Source organism: Hemitrygon akajei, chromosome 1 (assembly GCF_048418815.1).
Source record: "Hemitrygon akajei chromosome 1, sHemAka1.3, whole genome shotgun sequence".
Classification (NCBI taxonomy): domain Eukaryota; kingdom Metazoa; phylum Chordata; class Chondrichthyes; order Myliobatiformes; family Dasyatidae; genus Hemitrygon; species Hemitrygon akajei.
In genome coordinates this window covers 24,368,407-24,388,990 of record NC_133124.1, presented here as the reverse complement: position 1 = coordinate 24,388,990, position 20,584 = coordinate 24,368,407, and the positions used below count along the sequence as shown (strand labels likewise).

General features: G+C 38.5%; 1 protein-coding gene across 2 annotated transcripts in view; it reads left to right on the top strand.

The window, feature by feature from the left end:
• Positions 1-20,584, top strand: part of mib1 (MIB E3 ubiquitin protein ligase 1) — a 148,937-nt gene that overhangs the window by 31,246 nt on the left and 97,107 nt on the right. For both annotated transcript variants that reach the window (XM_073039296.1, XM_073039287.1), the window contains exons 5-8: positions 6,256-6,322; positions 18,260-18,464; positions 18,575-18,758; positions 19,712-19,856. In XM_073039296.1, the coding sequence (XP_072895397.1) occupies positions 6,256-6,322; positions 18,260-18,464; positions 18,575-18,758; positions 19,712-19,856 (601 nt within the window). The remainder of the gene's footprint in view (positions 1-6,255; positions 6,323-18,259; positions 18,465-18,574; positions 18,759-19,711; positions 19,857-20,584) is intronic.

Below are 20,584 nucleotides of genomic sequence, written 5' to 3'. Positions count from 1 at the left end.
GCGCGTGCGCAAAGGAAAGGGCATGCGCAAACATGAGCAATTTGAACTACAAATCCCAGCTACGATTGGAAGTGGAAGTGAAAATGAACCCGAGGTGGATTCGGATTCTCTGGAACATACAGATGAAGATGAGGAGGTAAAAGAAGAACAACAGGAAGAGGTTGGAGGTGGAAGATATACTGGAGACATAAGAGAAGCTTTGGCGCAAATAATGCATGAATTAAAAGAATTAAAAACATTAAAAATAATAAAAGAAAATATTAAAAAACATGAAGACTATGTTTGATAAAATGGTGAAAAAACAGGAGAAAATGGACAAGAAAGTTTAAAAAGCTGGAAGAAATAACGGGAGACGCTATTGATAGAGTGAATAAAATGTAAGATAATATTCTTGCCTGGACATCAGAAAGAAAACGACTGTTGGAAAAAATAGACGTGCTTGAAAATTTTAGTAGACGAAATAATATTAAAATTGTTGGCCTTAAAGAAGGGATAGAGGGAGAGGATCCAATTAAAAATTTTTCAAAAATGGATCCCGGAAAATTTGGAAATGGAAGAGGGAACCCAGTTGATTGAAATCGAAAGGGTCCACAGAGCCTTAAGACCAAAACCTCAACCTGATCAAAACCCATGACCAATCTTGATAAAATGCTTAAGATATCAAGATAAAGAAAAGATCCTGAAGGCGACTGCCCAATGTGCCAGAAAGAGAAATGAGCCATTGATGATAGAAGGGAAAGCAGTTCTTTTCCATCCTGATATAAGTTATGACCTTTTGAAGAGAAAGAAGGAATTTAATCCAGTGAAAAAACTTTTATAGGAAAAGGGTTATAAATTTATATTGCGCCACCTGGCAACACTGATAATTTTTTTGGATGACGGAAAAAGAAGATTTTTTACTGATCATCGGGATGCAGAGGAGTTTGCGCAAGAACTCCCAAATATTCGCTAGACACAGTAAAGATTTAAAAGTGAAACAGATTAAAGATGAAGACGGGGACAGTGAAGTGAATTGATGGACATTAAGGACAGAAGAATATTTAAATATACTTTTAATTATATGATACAGGGGAGAAAGGTAAAAATTTGAGAAATATTAATTGAGAGTAGTGGTATTACTTTTTCTTCTCTTATATATACTTTTTTCATATTACGGGGGAGCTGGGGGAACTTCAGATCGATCGCTACGGGATTCACGTGTGTAATCATGGCGTTTGCCATGACCCGCACAACGGAGGGGGGTAATAATGTTTTTTTTTTCATTCACAACATTAGCAGCGGGGTTTTTTGTTTTTTTTCTTTATAATCTATTTTTCTTTTATCTTTCTTTCTTTGCCTGGATGATCGAAGGGGAGACACATAGCAACATGGAGAATTTTAAAATAATTCCCCAAGGTACTATGAGAGTTGAAATATTATGTATTATTATAGTTTGGAAGTAACCCTGTTAAAAATAATGACTAATTTACTGAATTTTTAAAGTTTTAATGTTAATGGGCTTAATGGACCGGTGAAAAGAAAAAGACTTTTAACATACATTAAGAAAATGAAAATAGATATAGCTTTTATACAAGAAACACATTTAACAGAGATAAGAACATCAGAAATTAAAAAGAGACTGGGTCAGAAATGTTATAGCAGCTTCATTTAATTCAAAAGCGAGGGGAGTTACAATTTTGGTCAACAAAATTTTACCAATTAAAATACAAAATGTATTAATTGATTCTGCGGGAAGATATGTAATTATACATTGTCAAATCTTTTCAGAACTATGGACTCTTATGAATATTTATGCACCAAATTAAAACGATGTAAAATTTATACAAGAGGCTTTTTTGAATTTGGCTGACAGACACGCTAAAATATTAATAGGTGGAGACTTTAACTTTTGTCTAGACCCAGTTTTAGATAGGTCAACAAAGGTTGTTAAAAAACCAAAAGTAGCAAAATTAACTTTATCATTGATGAAAGATTTAAATTTGATATATGGAGAGGAATTAATCCAAGAGAAAGAGATTATTCATTTTATTCAAATAGACATAAGGATAGATTTTTTCCTACTATCAGCAAATATTCAAGACAGAATAAAAAATATGGAATATAAAGCAAGAATATTGTCAGATCATTCCCCCTTGATAATGACAATGATAATGATGGATAAGGAGGAATCGATTTACAGATGGAGATTTAATTCAATATTATTAAAACGTCAAGATTTTTGTGATTTTTATGAAAAAACAGATTCAGTTTTTTTTAGATACAAACTCACATTCAGTTGATGATAAATTTATATTATGGGAAGCGATGAAGGCATATTTGAGAGGCCAGATAATAAGTTATACTTCTAAAATTAAGAAGGAATATATGGTAGAAATAGATCAATTGGAAAAAGAGATTATAAAATTAGAAAAAGAATCTCGAAAGATATATGACAGAAGAAAAACAAAGACAACTTGTTAATAAGAAGCTACAATATAATACACTTCAGACATACCGAACAGAAAATGCAATTATGAGAGCTAAACAGAGAGATATTATGAACTAGGTGAAAGATCACACAAGATTCTTCCTTGGCAGTTAAAAACAGACCAGGCTTCCAAAACGATAAATGCAATTAGAACAAGTGTAAATAAAATTACTTATAAACCTTTAGAAATCAATGAAACTTTAAAAAAAATTTATTCTGAACTGTATCAATCAGAATCACAAAATGATATTGTTGAGATAGAAAGGTTTTTATCACAAATAACTCCCAAAATTGAATTCGGAAGAACAGAAGGGATTAGATGTGCCTTTTACATTAAAAGAGGTCGAAGAAGCTCTAGGATCACCAGAGTAATAAATCTCCAGGAGAAGATGGTTTTCTGCCTGAATTTTACAAAAAGTTTAAAGATTTATTAATTCCTCCTTTTATGGAGCTAATACACCAAGCGGAAAGAACGCATAAACTTCCAGATTCTTTTTCGACAGCTATTTTAATAGCATTGCCAAAAAAAGACAGAGATCTTTTAAAGCCAACATCATATAGACCTATTTCTTTGTTGAACACAGACTATAAAATAATAGCAAAGATTTTATCTAATAGATTATCTAAATACTTGCCAAAATTAATACACATGGACCAAACAGGATTTATTAAAAATAGACAATCAGCAGATGATGTAACTCGGTTACTTAGCATAATTCAATTAGCACAAAAAAGGGAAGAAATGAGTGTGGCAGTTGCTTTGGATGCAGAAAAAGCATTTGATAGATTGGAATGGGATTTTTTTATTTAAGGTATTGGAAAAATATAGATTAGGAGTATCTTTTATAAAATGGATTAAAACCTTAAATACTAACCCCAAAGCTAAAGTGGTGACAAATGGCCAAATTTCAGCATCATTTCAGTTAACAAGGTCAACTAGACAAGGTTGTCCATTATCACCTGCTTTATTTGTGTTGGTGATAGAACCATTAGCTGAATTAATTAGAACTGACTCATATTATGGGTTTCAGAGTTAATCAGGAGGAATATATGATTAACTTATTTGCTGATGATGTTCTGATTTATCTAACTAACCCATTGGATTCGTTGCGTAAATTATCTTCTAGATTGGAAGAATATGGGAAAATATCAGGGTACAAAATAAATTGGGATAAAAGTGAAATTTTACCCCTTACTAAAGGAGATTATAGTCAATGTTAATTAATAGCTCAATTTAGATGGCCGATAAATGGTATAAAGTATTTAGGTATAAGAATTGATAATGATATAAAGAATTTATATAAACTAAATTATTTGCCATTTTTGAAAAAAAATTCAAGAGGACCTTGATAAATGAATGATGTTACCAATAACATTAATAGGTAGAGTCAATGCTGTAAAAATGAATATATTCCCTAGATTACAATATTTATTCCAAACATTACCAATACAATTACCGCAGAAATTCTTTCAAGAGTTAAATAAATGTGTGAGGAAATTCCTTTGGAAAGGTAAGATGTCAAGAATATCGTTGGAAAAATTGACATGGAAATTTGACCTAGGAGGGTTACAATTACCAAATTTTAAGAATTATTACAAAGCAAATCAACTTAGATTTATTGCATCTTTTTTTGATGAAGATAAACCGGCATGGATTAGAATAGAATTAGATAAAATAGGAGAAAATATACCAGAAGATTTTATATATAAATGGGAATCTAAATGGATACGGGAAAAGAAAGAATCTCTTATACTAAAACATTTGATTGATTTATGGAATAAGATAAATGTTGATGATGAGATAAAGAAATCTTTATTAGCAAAGAGACCTTTAATTCAAAATAAACTTATCCCTTTTACAATGGATAATCAACTTTTATATAACTGGTTTCACAAAGGGATTAGATATATAGGAGACTGTTTTGAAGGAGGTATATTAATGTCATTTGACCAATTAAAGAATAAATATAAAATATCAAATAACACTCTTTTCTGTTACTTCCAATTAAGGGTTTATTTAAGAGATAAACTGGGTCAAACAATGTTATTGCCGAAACCTAATGAAATAGAAACTTTAATTCATAAAGGAAAAATTTAAAAAAATTATTTCTGGTATGTATAATTTGATTCAAAAACAGGCAATTAAACAAGGAATTCATAAGTCAAGACAAAAATGGGAAACTGATTTGAATATTAAAATTGATGAAACAAGTTGGTCAAGATTATGAATTGACAGTATGACAAATACAATAAATGTTTGACTAAGATTAGTACAATATAACTTTTTACATCAAATATATATTACACCACAAAAAATAAATAGATTAAACTCAAATTTATCTGATCAGTGTTTTTGATGTAATCAAGAAATTGGTACTTTTTTACACTCTACTTGGTCTTGTTTTAAAATTCAACCTTTTTGGACAAATTTAAGAGTTTTACTGGAACAAATTATTGGAATACAACTTCCACATAATCCAACATTATTTCTACTAGGCGATATTGAAGGGATAAAATCAAAATCCAAATTGAATAAATATCAGAAAGAATTCATAAAAATTGCATTGGCAGTAGCCAAAAAGGCTATTGCAGTTACTTGGAAATCAGATTCATACTTAAGTATAGATCGTTGGAAGAATGAAATTTTTAGCTGCATTCCACTTGAAAAAATTACTTATAATTTAAGAGATAAATATGAAATATTTCTGAAAATTTGGTGCCCTTATTTACAAAAGATAGGATTAAATATATAGGTGCTCTGAAGATAAAATTATTGGTTATCTGGGGAAAGAATTAAATATACATATTAAAGCTATTATGAACTCCATGGAGCATGTGGGGATCTTCCGATATCCAGGCATTCTTTCTTTCTTTCTTTCTTTCTTTTTTTTCTATAGGGATATGTTTGGAGGAAGGGGTTAAGGGGAGGGGGGAAGGGTTGACAATTTTTTTTTCTTTCTGTAACCTATTTGAAAATTCAATTAAAAAATTTTTTTTAAACAATTGAATATGCATACTGTGGCCACTTGGAAGCACACTAAGCAGTACAAGGGGTGATTGATAAGTTCATGGCCTAAGGTAGAAGGCAGTTTTAGAAAATTATTCAACATAGTCCCCTCCTATGTTTAAACACTTAGTTCAGCGGTTGTGGAGCATACAGATCCCTTCTTTGTAGAAGTTGACATCTTGGGCCTCCAGAAAGTGGTCGTGGCCTGAGGCAGAAGGAGATGAGTTATACAGCTCTTGTTACATGCACGTGCAGTTCAACTCTTTGAGTGATTATGCAGAAAGTTTGGAGTTAACTCATCTCATTCTACCTTAGGCCACAATCTTATCAATCACCCCTGCTGTAGAGCACTTTCTGGAGGCCCAAAATGCTGACTTCTACAAAGAAGGGATCCATATGCTCCGTGACCACTGGACTAAGTGTGTAAATGTAGGAGGGGACTATGTTGAAAAATAAATGTGCTAGGTTTTCTAAAATTGACTCCTACCTTAGGCCACGAATTTATCAATTACCATTCATAAGTAGTTATATGAAATACAAGCAATTAATTGTTCAACTGCACAACAGAACAGTCAAATCCAATCTATAATCTGTTTTGATTGATTATATAGAAACAAAAGTCGTTAAACCATTTGTAAAGTTAAAATTTATTTTTTTGTTTTACTTGGTATTTGAGTGAAATCTTTATTAAAGTGAATTGTTTGTTCCTTGTGCTTTTGTAAGAAAAGTATATTGTGTAACAGCAGTAATATTCTTTCTTTTTCCCTATTTTTGTAACCAGTCTGACCTGAAATGTGTGCAAGATGCAAAAGGCGGTTCCTTTTACAGAGATCATTGCCCTGTTCTCGGTATGTAACTGCAACCATTTTTTATGAAGCCAACTGACTAGATGGATGAAAATAGGGATTTTAGCATGTAATTATTCAGGATTCTGGGTTTATTTCTATCATTGTTCTCTATCAATAATCATCTGAGCTTAAAAGGCTGCTGCATTTTGATCATAATAGCATCATGATGACTCTTAAGAAATGCAAATCTCCTTTTTTGCCCTTTGTTGAATTTGTGTTGCAGCTGTATCATAGTTTGTGATCAATCCAAGGATTAATCCATTGCCTTTTGATAATATTTCATCAAGGGATACACTACCCTCTTCAAGTGACACATTGGCATTTCCATATCACCTTGGACTATTTAATGGCAAATATAAGGTGATAACTTCTCTGCCAAAAAAACTTGATAAAAACCTGAAGGTGGCTTTTGGTTAAATATGGTACCACAGAACTAATTCATCAATATTGATTGCAAAGAAAACTCCTCAAATAATTATTCAATTATTATGTCATTGTTGGAGGCCAGTTATATCTTTCCAGGATTAGGCAGTAGATATTTTACTGGGGCTTGATTCATGCACATTCCTGTAGATGCTGGAAGTAAGAAAGAAAATTTGAAAATGCTTAAACACACATTTATTTTGGTGGTGTCAGTGGAGAGAGGAACAGGGGTAAAGTTCAGGTTGATGATTTTTTTAATTAAAACTTGGAATACTTGAAAAGTTTTAGGATGTGGTTTGGATTGTATGGCTAAAAGGTGTAGAGAACAAAAAATATTTATGATTGATGGAAAAGAAGAGAAATGACAATAGAACTGATTATGTTGGTAATAGCCCTTGGGGAGTCAAAAATGCAGAACATTTATCTGAAAATATGAAAGAGCTTGGAATGGTAAAAAGCTGGAATAAAAGTGGTTCAATTACTCTCTCTGAAATTGTTGTATCTGGAAAGCTGTATTTTCCCAAACAAGAATGTGAGATGTTATTACACAAGCTCATTTTGTACATTATTGGAACTTCATGCAGGCAGAGGTGGAGAATCAGGAAAAATGGAGATTAAAGTGACTATCTCATGATTTGAGTGTTACAAATTCAGCTGTGTCCAGTTGCATAATTGGCCGCTTTCCATGAAGGAAGCTTCACTGCTGATTGAACTAAATTCTGGACTGGTAATAAAGCAATATATTGCTATGTTCAGCAGGATTCAGGATACTTGACCTGATGAGTATTAATATGAGAGAGAGACAATTTGGAAAGAGACTAATCTTCTGCTGAATTGCTATCTTTCCTTGAAATTACAAAATGGCCTGCAGTTGACTTTCTGACAGTCAGAAGTTGAATTTAACTAGTCACTCAAGGGTTCATTATCAGTATGAATGAGAACTTAGCTATTCTTTGGCCATGGCTAGTTATTCTGCAATTTTTCTGAAGCAAGTAGCTCTTCTCTTAAAATGTAGGTTTTAGGATTTTGGCTTTGCTGGCAGGCCATTTATTGCCCGTCCCTAATTCTTCTGTGTGACTTGCCAGACCATATAAGAGGGCATTGATGAAGCAACTGTATGTAAACTCGTGTGGGTAAGGATGCCATTAGAAAAATAGAGTATTTTAAGGATATAGTCAGATTATAGTCAGGCCTGCTAGTTCTCTTTTTAATTTAAAATTAACTAAATTTATTTTTAGCTGCCTTGGTGGTGTTTGAACTCTGGATCACTGAATGGTGGTTATTGGGTCGTTAATCCAAGCTTCTGGTAATTGGTAACAACCAGTAAGCCACATTGTCATTTGCACCTACAGTAGGAAAGCATTGAAATATCCTCTGCTCCCTTAATAATTTTACTGCTATAGTCCCGCCTGTAAAACATCCATATTTAAAATGGTTGGTTACTTAACTATACAGAATATTGATAGCTATTAATTGCACAATAGTTTGTAAGTATTATAAGTATTTGCTTTATTTCAGGTAGAAGCTGCTTTGTTTATTCATTATTCACAGCTTACTGAGCTGCACTAATTACAAGGATAAATGTCATTGCACCTTGTTAAGGTTGGCTGAGTGTAACAGTTGTCTTAATAACTTCAGCTTCCTTTTTCACTGCAGTTTGAAATGCAGATTTACTATAAAGAATTTTTCATATTTCTTACAATCTTTTTAGAATAATTTGCAAATAGAAAATGCAAAACTTTGTAGTATATATAGTAGTAAATCTAATAGTAGTAAATCTTACTTATATTAGGGCCTAAGTGCATTCACGTTGTTACTTTTCAGACAATTCAGTAAGCAGCTTTTAATGAGAGGAGTGAAAGTATATAGAAAACTTTTAAAATTGGGCAGAGAAATAAAGCATATTACAAACATTTAGTTTATTAAGATGATAAATCCAAAAGCACAGTACACTCATTTTTAAGGCACTTTTTGTACATAGTTTCTAGACAGTGTTATTTTAATTTAACTAAGTTTATCATAATGATTTTAAATGTTTAAACAACACCCACACAAATACTCCTGCTGTGAAAGGCAAGGAATGACATCAGACAAACAATATATTTGATTAGCAGTCAATACCTGGCAATGCTTCGTTATCAAGAAGATATAGAAACTTGCTAAATAAAAAAAATTCTTATGATACCATTAAAGAAAATTGGCAAATCTGATCATCAGATCTCTTCCAAATGTGACATTTATTAACTGATGAATAAATCTTATTGTAAATATGAGGTGGTATAGTTAGGTAGGACAAATGAAGATAGCAAAACACCCTAGAAACTAAATACAATACAAAAACACAGCAAGCTAATGATCTGGATCACAAATTATTAAAAGCTGGACGAAATCAATTGAAAATAAAAACAAATCTCCTGAATTTATGCATCTGAGATTGTATGAAACTAATAAGACCTTGGTGAAGCCACATTTGTTACTATGAAATTGATCTAGAAGCATTGAAAAATGTGCAAAAAGGATTTGAAATAATAGAAAAAAAGCAACTTTTTTAAAGAGACCAATGAAGAGAATTATTATTTTCCCAAATATCATATTGTAAATGTGACGAAATAAACCATGTGTCTTCTTGCTCTGGATTCCTAATTCAGTTGAAATAGTTTCTTTCTTTACCATGTGGAATCTGGTATTAAATCTCTTGTAAAGATTATATAAGCCTTAGTGATGTTGAATTGGTGTTCAAGGGATATGGGAATTTTGTACTGAAGATAGTTTGAGGTTGGTTAACAAACCAAATGACAATCTGCACTATAATTTGATAAGGTTGTTGTTTGGTTTGTTGGGTCGTGTTTGCCTTGTATTACGTTTCTGAAGGCTGCATTGGTACAACTGAAATATCACTTCCTAATTGGAATTTCAATGCCTTTAGTGATTTGTTTATCTGATGTGTATGTGCTTGTCCTTTTTTTCTTAACTCCTGTCGCCCTTAACAGATATTTCAGTTTGTCTTTGTTAGATTGAAAGTCAATGATCTGATATCGGCTCTGACTTTGTCCTCTGCATGTTCCTGCTTTTATTTTCTTAATTTAAGTGTAACACTTACCCAACAGGCTGGTATATGTCTAGGGGAAAAGGAGATCCAGCCACTCACCAACCCCACCTCCCGTACGCGCAGGTGCCGTGAGAATCAAGTTTATGCTGCACGCACACACACAATATCAAGCTCACACCAAATACCGTTATGGAATACACTTTAAAGATTTTACTAAAACTAAAAGAGTACTATGCAATACAGTATATATGAAGGAAAAGAAAATAAAGTAAAAGGCGCCAACTTATCAAAGTTCAGTCAGTTTAGTGCACATCTTTGGAGCTTAACCATCGAACCATTCGACCCCTTGTCACTTTCCTCCGACCTCCACGTCCTTGCACCTAGGACCACCTTGGTGGTTGACCGAGCAGTGCAGCGCACGTTCACCTTCTTAGGCGTCTACTTCCCGACTCCTGAAAAGACCACGAAAACCCCCAAGCTCTCCGCCCCACAAGACAAAATAACATTCCCCCATTGGTTAACAAATGAATACAATCTCGATATCAGCAAGTCTAAAGCTAAACAACTGTGAGAGAAAGCACTTATCATACAAAGAAGCATTCCTACTCCTAACAAAACAAAGAAGCCATTTTGAATAACATACACAGTATATTGTACATAAGGTTCTTCCTAGCAATGTGATTTTAAAACTAAATGTACTTTTTTCCTTCGCAACAGTCTCTCATCATTAAATCTCTTCTAGAAATCTATATAGAAATTCTATACGGTCAATCTAGTTTATCTGTTTTTAAATGCTGCGTGAGATAAGTTGTATTTGAAAGTTGGACAGTAATCGTGTTAAGTTGGTATATTTGTTGCAGTGAATGAGGTGAACCCAAGCACAGGACACAGGCACGGAGATTTAGTTATGATGCAGGCACAAGCGTGAGTGTTTGAACGGCAAACAGGAGGGAGAGCGGGAGAGCAGGAAGGCAGGAGACAGGCAGAATTTATCTTGACACAGAGAGGCTGGATTTCACAGGTAAACCTCCGAACTGGAGTACAACTTAGAAAACTGATCTTGACACAGAGAGTCTGAGTTTCACAGATAAATCTGTGAAGCAAAACTTAGGACGCACAATCCTAAGCGGATGAGAAGCGTTAATTACCACACTGGCAAAACCAACGATCTGGCAACTATTGGGTGCAAAGCTGGAGTTCTTGTGCTGCCAGGTTTTGATGAAAACCAGGTGTGTTGTCATCAAAGGGAAGTAGGAGAAAATGGGGAATTAACGGTCGGGACTGTGATAGTACCCCCCCACCACCCAGCCCAACGGGAGCCTCCACCAGGCTTGTCCAGATTGTCTGGATGGAAATCACAGATGAGGAAGGGTCCAGGATGAAGGAGTGGGGAATCCAGGTGCGCTCCTCAGGGCCGTATCTCCCCCTCCTCTTCCCCCCCCCCCCCCCCCAGCGACTAGGTACTGGAGACCCTTGCCCCGGTGGCATACATTCAGTATTCGCCAGACAGTGTACACTGGGTCATGATCAATGATCCGGGCAGGTGGAAGAGGTTCAGCAGATGGACACAAAGGGCTGACAGACACAGGTTTCAATTGGGAGATGTGGAACGTGGGATGAATTTGCATGGATCTGGGCAGTTTGATTCTGACCACTGAGGGGTTGATAATGCTCTCAATCTCGAATGGCCCGAGCAAGTGAGGGGCGAGTTTCTTGGATTCATTCTTGAGGGGGATGTCTTTAGAAGAGAGCCAAACCTTCTGACCAGGCCGATAATTCAATGGCGATTGGCAATCCTCCGTTTGCGGTCAGCTGAGCGGAGCAGTGCTGCACATGTATCCTTCCAGATCTTGCAGCACTGGCAGAGATGGGCCTGAACTGAAAGCCCAGCAATGTCGTCTTCATGTGCAGGAAGCTGAGAGTGTTGGTAACCAAGGGAGCATTCGAAGGGAGACATTCCGGTGGCAGTGCTGACCAGGGAATTGTGGGCGTACTCTACCCAAGTGAGATGGATGCTCCAGGATGACGGGTTGTTGTCGGTTATGCAGTGCAGTGCTTCTTCCAAATCCTGGTTTGCTTGTTCTGTTTGGGAAGGCACTCCTCGGAGACGTATTGATGAGAGAAAGCATCAGGCTTCCCGTTCTTGGAGCTAGGACGATAGGTGAGTGTGAATCTGAAACGGCCAAAAAAAATGCCCAACGGGCTTGGTGGGAGTTCTGGCATCTGGCGGTTTGGATGTATGCGAAGTTCTTGTGGTCCGTTCAGACGATGAATGGATGTTCAGCTCCCTCCAGCCAGTGCCTCCACTCCTTCAAAGCGAGTTTGATGGCCAGTAACTCCCGGTTCCCAATGTTGTAGTTCTGTTCGGCGGGGGATATACGAATGAAGAAGGCGCAGGGATGGAGCTTTTGGTCTGGGCTGGAGCGTTGGGAGAGGACCGCTCCTTTCCCAGAGTCGGAGGTGTCGGCTTCCACAATGAATTGGCGAGAGTGATCAGGTTGGGTCCGGATGGGAGCAGAGGTGAAATGCCTCTTTAGCTCCGAGAAGGCTGAGTCCACTTCAGGGATCCAGTGAAAAGGGGTCGCAGGAGAAGTGAGTTGAGTAAGGGGCACTGCCACCCGGCTGTAATCCCTGATGAAATGACGGTGGAAGTTTGCAAACCCCCGAAATTGCTGGAGTTGCCTGAGCATCGTGGGTTTTGGCCACTCCGCCACCGCCCAGATCTTTTCGGGATCCCCCTCACTTGCCCGCTCTCAATGATGTATCCCAGGAAACTGACAGAAGGGACATGGAACTCGCACTTCTTAACGAATAGCTTGTTCTCCAAAAGCCTCTGAAGAACCTGACGGACATGGTGGGTGTGTTCCTGAAGACTGCAGGTGAAGATTAGGATGTCGTCCAAATAAGCAAAACGGTTAATAAAGTCCCTGAGGACATTGTTTACCAGGGCTTGGAAGACGGCGGGGGCATTGGTGAGACCGAATGGCATGACCAGGTATTCGAAATGACGAAGAGGGATGTTAAAAGCTGTTTTCCACTCATCTTCCTGCTTTATCCTGACCAGGTGATAGGCATTCCGCTGGTCCAACTTAGAGAAAATTGTGGCTCCATGAAAGGGCTTGAAAGCAGAGTTGATAAGGGGCAGTGGATACTTATTCTTTATGGTGATGCTATTCAGGCGGCAGTAGTCAATGCAGGGGCACAGTGAGCTGTCTTTCTTCCCCACAAAGAAGAAACCTGCACCTACAGGGGAAGATGAGGGTCGGATAATGCCAGCTGCAAGAGAGTCATTTAGGTAAGCCTCCATTGCTTCCCTTTCTGGTTGGGACAGGTTATACAGCCGACTGGTGGGTAAAGGGGCTGTGGGGAGAAGGTCAATTGTGCAATCATAAGGGTGGTGTGGAGGCAGGGAAAGAGCCTGTTGTTTGCTAAACACTTCTCCCAGATCGTGATACTCTGCTGGAACCTTGGATAAGTCGGGGGTTCAGAGGCAGATGAGGTCGCAGTGACTTCCACTGGGGAAAGAGATGTGGAGTGACAGAATGGACTCCAGCTGACTATCCTCCCGGTAGACCAGTCAATGTGGGGGTTATGACGGCTTAACCAGGGGTGCCCAAGAACTATAGGAGCTTGAGGAGAAGAAATTAAATTGAATCGTACCTGCTCCCGATGGTTCCCGGAGAGAAGGAGAGACAGTGTGTGACTCAGGCCAGTAGTCTACCATCCAGTGCCTGAGCTTCCAGGGGGGCACTCAACTGCTCATTCCGGCCCGGAAAGCTAAGTCTTCATCCAAAAGATTTACCTCAGCGCCGGAGTATACTAGTGCTTACAAAGGCAGGGACTGTTGGTTGTAACGTAAAGAAGCTTAAAGCTGCATCTGGGTTTGGCGAACAGAAGAGAATGTTGTCTGGCTCATCAGGGTCCCCCTTTCTACTGGTGAGCCTTCCATTTTTGGCTGAAGGGGACAGGTAGCACAGAAGTGGCTGGACTGGATGCAATATAGACACTCACCCGCTGTCAATCACCGTAGTTGTTCTGTGGGGGAAGGCAGTTCCGTCCCAACTACATAGTTTCCTCTCCCGGGGCTTTGTAAATGGCCGGGCTGGGAGCTACTCTAGTAGCAGGAGGAGGAGAAAGGCTTGTTCTTGCGGGAGGCGGAAATGAGTGCCATGGAGTGGCCAAAGGTGGTGGATGACCAGTTCTTACTCTATGGCATTCTCGGAGACAATTGTCCAACCTGGTGGCTAGGGAGATCAAGGAATCCAGGCTGTCAGTGTCATCTCTTGCCGCCAACTCATCTTTCACTATGTCGTTGAGACCATTCTGAAATACCCCTTAGAGTGCCTCATCGTTACACCCTGAGCCCGCCGCTAACGTCCGAAACTCCACGGAATATTGGGCAATACTGCGTGAGCCCTGACTGAGAGTGAGTGGACACTTGGTGGTGTCTTTACCACGGATGGGGTGGTCAAAGATCTTTCTCATTTCCGCAATAAAGGTGGTGAAAGAAGAGCAGATATCAGGTTGGTTACAGCTGTGGCCCACGCTAAGGCACTTCCTCACAACAACCCCACGATATAAGCAATCTTTGATTTGTCCGTGGAGTACGTGGACGACTGCTGTTGAAACACCAAGGAGCACTGAAGAAGGAAGGCCCGGCACTTCCCCAAATCCCCAGTGTAGTGCTCTGGTTCAGGTACACGAGTCTCTCTTGGCCTTGCGTGTTGCTGACACATAAGGAGTTGCCACTACAGGCTGTCTGGGTTGGTTAGACAGGGTTCCGGGAGTGGATGGGGTAAAATGAGTAGATACACGGTCCACCTGGTCACCGATCTTCATTACGTCAGAAGACATGGAACGGAGGTTCTCCATGACCTGGAGGAGTTTGTTGTGCAGACCCAGGAGGGAACCCTGGCTGGTGAGGGCTTGTTGAAGGGTATTCGTGTCTGCTGGGTCCATAGTGGCCAGATTGTTCTGTTGCAATGACCCAAGTGCAGGACACCGGCACGGAGATTTAGTTAGGATGCAGACACAGGCGTGAGCGTTGAACGGCAAACAGGAGGGAGAGCAGAAAGGCAGGAGATAGGCAGAATTTATCTTGACACAGAGAGACTGAGTTTCACAGATAAATCTTGATACTGCAGCAAAACTTGGGACACACAATCCTAAACGGCCGGGAAGCGTTAATTACCACACTAGCGAAACCAACGATCTGGCAACGAGTGGGTGCAAAGCAGGAGTTTTTATGCTGCAGGTCTTGATGAAAACCAGGTGTGCTGTCATCAAAGGGAATTAGGAGAAAATGGAGAATTAACGGTCAAGACTGTGACAGTATTCTAAGAAAAGAAGCCATAGCATTGATTGTTGTTGCTGAAGAGAGATTGAAGTAACTGGTGGTTCATAATGACAAAATCAATGATAGTCAAATCCTGAATTTGCTAAAATAAGTGCATCTTCAAGAGTATTTTACTCTGAAGTGTATTTTGTTGTTTATTTATGCAAGCTCATTATTTCCTTATCATATTAATCTTGACCTATTAAATGTGTAGCCAGAAAAAAATAAGGAAAGGTTTGGAGGGATATGGATAAAAACAGGCAAATGAAATTTTCTCAAGAGTCATAGAAAAGTACAGTACAGAAATTAGGCTCCTTGGCTCAGCTCGTCCATGTCAAACTCTTTTAAACTGCCTACTCCCATCCTCGGGTAGATGGAGCTCATCAGCCTGGGAAGGCAGTCCATCTAAGAGAGGGAAAACTCTGATTTCAAACCTCTGCTGCCTTACCATACCCACTCATGGGAAAGGCTTAGGGAGTAAACCCTGAGGCCAAATCCGGAGCTGGAGTCCCTAAGGCAGTCCGATGTTGCCTTCAACCTCGTTCTGGCAACTCCTGCGATGATACTGGTACCAAGCTGTATTGGCCCTTGCCCTTCCCTTGGACAACATCAGTGGCGTGGAGAGGGGAGACTCACTGCATGGGCAACTGCCGGTCTTCCACACAACCTTGCCCAGGCCTGCGCCCTGGAGAGGGCGCAGATTCATGGTCTCACGAGACTAACAGATGCCGCTCACACTCCCAACCACCTGCACTGGGACCATAGCACTCCATAACCCTCCCATCCATGTACCTATCCAAACTTAGCTGAAACGTTGAAATCAAGCTCACATGCACTACTCGTGATGGCAGCTCGTTCCACACTCTTACGACCCTCTGAATCAAGAAGTTTCCCCTTAAACTTTCCACCTTTCACCCTTAACCCATGACCTCTAGTTGTAGTCCCACCCACTTCAGTGGAAAAAGCCTGCTTACATTTACCTTATCTATACTGCTCATAATTTGAATACCTGTATCAAATCACCTCTCAATCTTCTACGTTCCAAGGAATAAAGTCTGAACCTTTGAACATAGGTTCTAAGACCTCCAGACCTGGCAACATCCTTGTAAGTTTTCTCTGTACTCTTTCAAACTTATTTACATCTTTCCTGTAGGTAGGTGACCAAAACTGCACACAGTACTCCTAATTATGCCTCACTAATGTCTTATACAACTTCAACATAACATCCCATCTCCTGTACTCAATGCATTGATTTATGAAGACCAATGTGATCACACTTTCAATGAATCATGGACCTATATTCCCAGATTTTCAGCTCCCTGCTGTTTGCTGTGTAGCCTGGTTAGTCCTACCGAATGCACCTTGTTCTTTTTTGCATTATATTCTATCTGCCATTTCTTAGCCTATTTTTCCAGCTGATCCAGATCCCCCTGCAAGCCATGATACCCACCTTTGCTGTCCACTATACCCCCAATCTTGGTGACATCCTCAAACTTACTGATCCATATTATCATTACATTGTTGATACAGATGACAAACGTTAATGGACCCAGCAGCGATCGCTGCAGGACTCCAGCCAGAGAGGCAACCTTCTACTACCATTCTTGGCTTCTTTCACAAAGCCAACGTCTAATCCAATTTACTACTTCATCTTGAGTGCCGAGAAACTGAACTACCTTGACCAGCCTCCTATGCGGGGCCTTGTCAAATGCCTTGCTAAAGTCCATGTAGACACCATCCACTGCCTTGCTTTATCCACTTTCATGGTAACTTCTTGAAAAACTGTAAAATTCATTAGACATGACCTACAATGCACAAAGCCATGCAGTCTATCCCTAATTAATCCATATCTATCCAAATACTCATATATGTGGTCCCTTAGAATACCTTCCAGTAACTTTCCCACAACTGATGTCAGACCCACTAGTCTATAATTTCCTGGTATATGTTCAGAACCTTTCTTAAACGGTGGAACACCACTGGCTGTCCTCCAATCCTCTGGTGCCTCTCCTGTTGCTCAGGATGATTTAAATATTTCATATAGGCAACTGTTATGGGCAAATTGGGCAGGTTTCTATGCTGTATCTATACTCTGACTTTAAGTTAATATCTTAAAAGAAATTTGTAGTAAATGTGTGGTGTGGTAGTTAAATTTCTATCTATATGCTATATAAATAGAAAAAAAAACTGAGCGAGGAGGAATATCGGTGTTTTTGTTTAAGAAAGTTGTACATCTGATTTTTAAAGTCTTTAACTGAAGCTATAGGATAAGGATACTCATCTGAAAGGAGAACAAATCATTTGTATGTTTAATGAATGAATCTTTATAGGTTTGGATTAATAATTTTGTCCACCAGGTGTCATCTTAATTTTCAATAGACAATTTTCTATCTTATATGATAAAATTAATTTTATTGTACTCTGAAGACTGTTGTTTAATTTGCTATGGGTACATGGTGAAGCTATCACTACTTAATGTAACAGTGGAGTAACTCGAATAACTTTCCAAGTGTCAATGTGCAATTAGTCAGAGAGATCCAGGGTTTATGTCAGTGGTTTGCTACTCTGTAGCTTATGGATTTGGAAATGAATTAAGTATCAAGAGCTTTTAACTTTTTAAACTCTGCTGGATAATTAAAAATAACTTGAGTAAATATTCCTTTATTAGTGAGATATACACTTTTTAAGATAATAAACTGAATAATGACTACAGTGAATCAAATTTTTTAGCTTCAAAATCCTTTTGTACAAATATTCACATTTCAGCTTGTGCATATCCCAGTCTTTATTTAATGTACAAAGTATTTGAAAAGTTAATGAAACTTGTTTTTTTTTATTTCTAATTTGCTAGATGAAAATTTTTTAGAGTAATTTTTTTTAGAGTAATTGGCTACTCTGCCTATTTGGTGATATTAGATGTTGCTGTATACCAGAGATTACTAGAAATGAAGATAATACCATGGGGAAATACATTGGTTTTGAGATTGATAAATTTCAAAGCTTGGGAATGCTAATTGTTTCATTGCCGGCTGCCAAATCCAGCCTATTGATTTATTAATATATTATTTTCAAGATAATGAAATGATCATTCATATTTGACTTTTTCCATTTTGGTAATAAATGTCACTAGGTGAACAAAATGGGAGTCGGAACCCTGGTGGCCTACAGATTGGTGATCTTGTAAATATAGATCTGGATCTAGAAATTGTTCAGTCATTACAACATGGGCATGGTGGTTGGACAGATGGTATGTTTGAGACATTAACTACCACCGGCACAGTCTGTGGCATTGATGAAGATCATGACATTGTCGTACAGTATCCGAGTGGGAACAGGTATGTGGCCAAAAGCTCCGAAGAGAAATGCAAAAAATGACATGTAAGAAATAAGACTCAAGTTCGTGTCTCTTTGGTTCTTAAAGTTCTTTGCAATCCTTCTTCTGTAGGTGGACGTTCAATCCTGCAGTTCTGACCAAAGCTAATGTGGTTAGAAGTGGAGATGTAGTACAGGGAGCGGAAGGTGGGTCGTCACCTTTTAATGTTGGTGACCTGGTTCAGATTTGTTATGACCTGGAGCGAATCAAACTTCTTCAGCGTGGCCATGGAGAATGGGCTGAAGCTATGCTTCCTGTAAGTGAAGGTTCTTGTCCTTTAAGCTACGTTTTGAAGTGTTCTTGTACTATGACTTTTGGTGTAGTTTCCAATATTTTGGCTGCTAACTTCAGTGTCTTCAACCTGATCTAAATTGAGTGATTCCTTAAAAATAAGACTTTGCAAATGCAAAAATGACTATTTGTGTATGTGAGAAATGTGAAATTAAAACAAAAGGCAGCAAATAGGTAGTATATATATCTAATGTTCAGGATAATGTCCATTTATGTAATCTTGCAGAGCATCAAGTCTGTTGAAAGACAGTTGATCTGAAATGTTAGCAAAAAAAAACTCAGCAGGTCAAACAGTATCTGTAGATGGAAAAGAGATGTATTGCATTTTGAGTCAAGACCCTGTATCAGGACTGAGGTTGGTGGGTAGTAGAAGAAAGATGGCTCAAATATTCACGGGAGGAGTGGGACATGAGCTGGTGAGTGGAACCAAATGTTGGGGGTAGGTGGAGAAGAGAAATAATGATCAGATGGAGCCAGGTGTGGAAGAGGTGGGAGGGAGAATCAGGTTGGACTGGTGGATGTGGGAAAAGAACGTAGAGATACTAGCATGGATAGAACAAAGGCTGACTGGCAGAAGGCAAAGTGTGGGAATAAAAGAGTACTTGTTGGCTGTCAGTGACTAGTGATGTCTGCAAAAGTCAATGATGGGTCCTCTACTTTTCATCTTGTATATTAGTGATCTGGATGATGGAATTGATACTTTTGTGACCAAGTTTGCAGATGGTTAAAGGTAGGTGGAGAGCCATGTAGTAGTGTTGAGGAAGGACTTGGACAGATTAGGAGAATAGTCAAAGAAGCAGTAGATGGGATACAGTGTAGGGAAGTGTACAGTTATACATTTTGGTAGAAGAAATAAAGACATAGATTATTTGCAGTCCCAGCAAAATGCATATGCATTTTTCTTTTGTTTTAATATAGACATTGGGGAAAGTTGGGCGTGTGCAGCAGATTTACTCTGATAGTGATCTGAAAGTAGAAGTGTGTGGGACATCTTGGACTTACAACCCTGCGGCTGTTACTAAAGTGGCATCAGCTGGATCTGCTGTGAGCAATGCTTCGGGTGGTGCGTATAAACTTCTATGCAAATATTATTCTTTTGACCTCTGTTACAAAACTTTTCCTTTTTACATTGAACAAGACGCTTAAAAAAAGATTTCTTTCGTATTCAATTTGTTGCCTTCACTGAAAGCAAGATGGAAGCTTAAGTGAAACTTGAGCTTGCTTTCAGTCAACATTGATGTTTCACTTAGCACATCACAAGTAAGCTGAAAGTCAAATGTGGGCATAGAATGGAGAGATTGATACAACCACAAAACATGGATGAGGACATAGCTTGAATATTGTATGTTGTTTTTGTTGCCTCATGATAGGAAGGATGTAGTTGCACCTGAGAGACTGTGGGGGAGATTCATGAGGATGTTGTCTGAAAAGGAATGGTTGTGTTCTGAGAAGAGACTGGATAAGTTGGATTTGTTCTCCTTGGAGCAGATGAAGTTCAGTGGAGACCATATACAAAATTGAGAGGTTTGGATAATGAGAAACTTCCCAGTGACAGAAGTGTCCCTGATCAGAGTATTTGGATTTAAGGCGAGATTTAAGATGAGGTTTAGGTGCTTGAAGTTTGCAGGACAGGCAGCATCCATGGAAAAAGAAATGGATTTGCAGTTTCGTGACATAGACTCCCAGTTCTGATAATGGCTCAGAATAGAGGGGTGTCCTTTAAGAACAAAGATGAGGACGAGTTTCTTTAGCCAGAAAGTGTTGAATCAGTGGAATTCTTTACCACAGGCA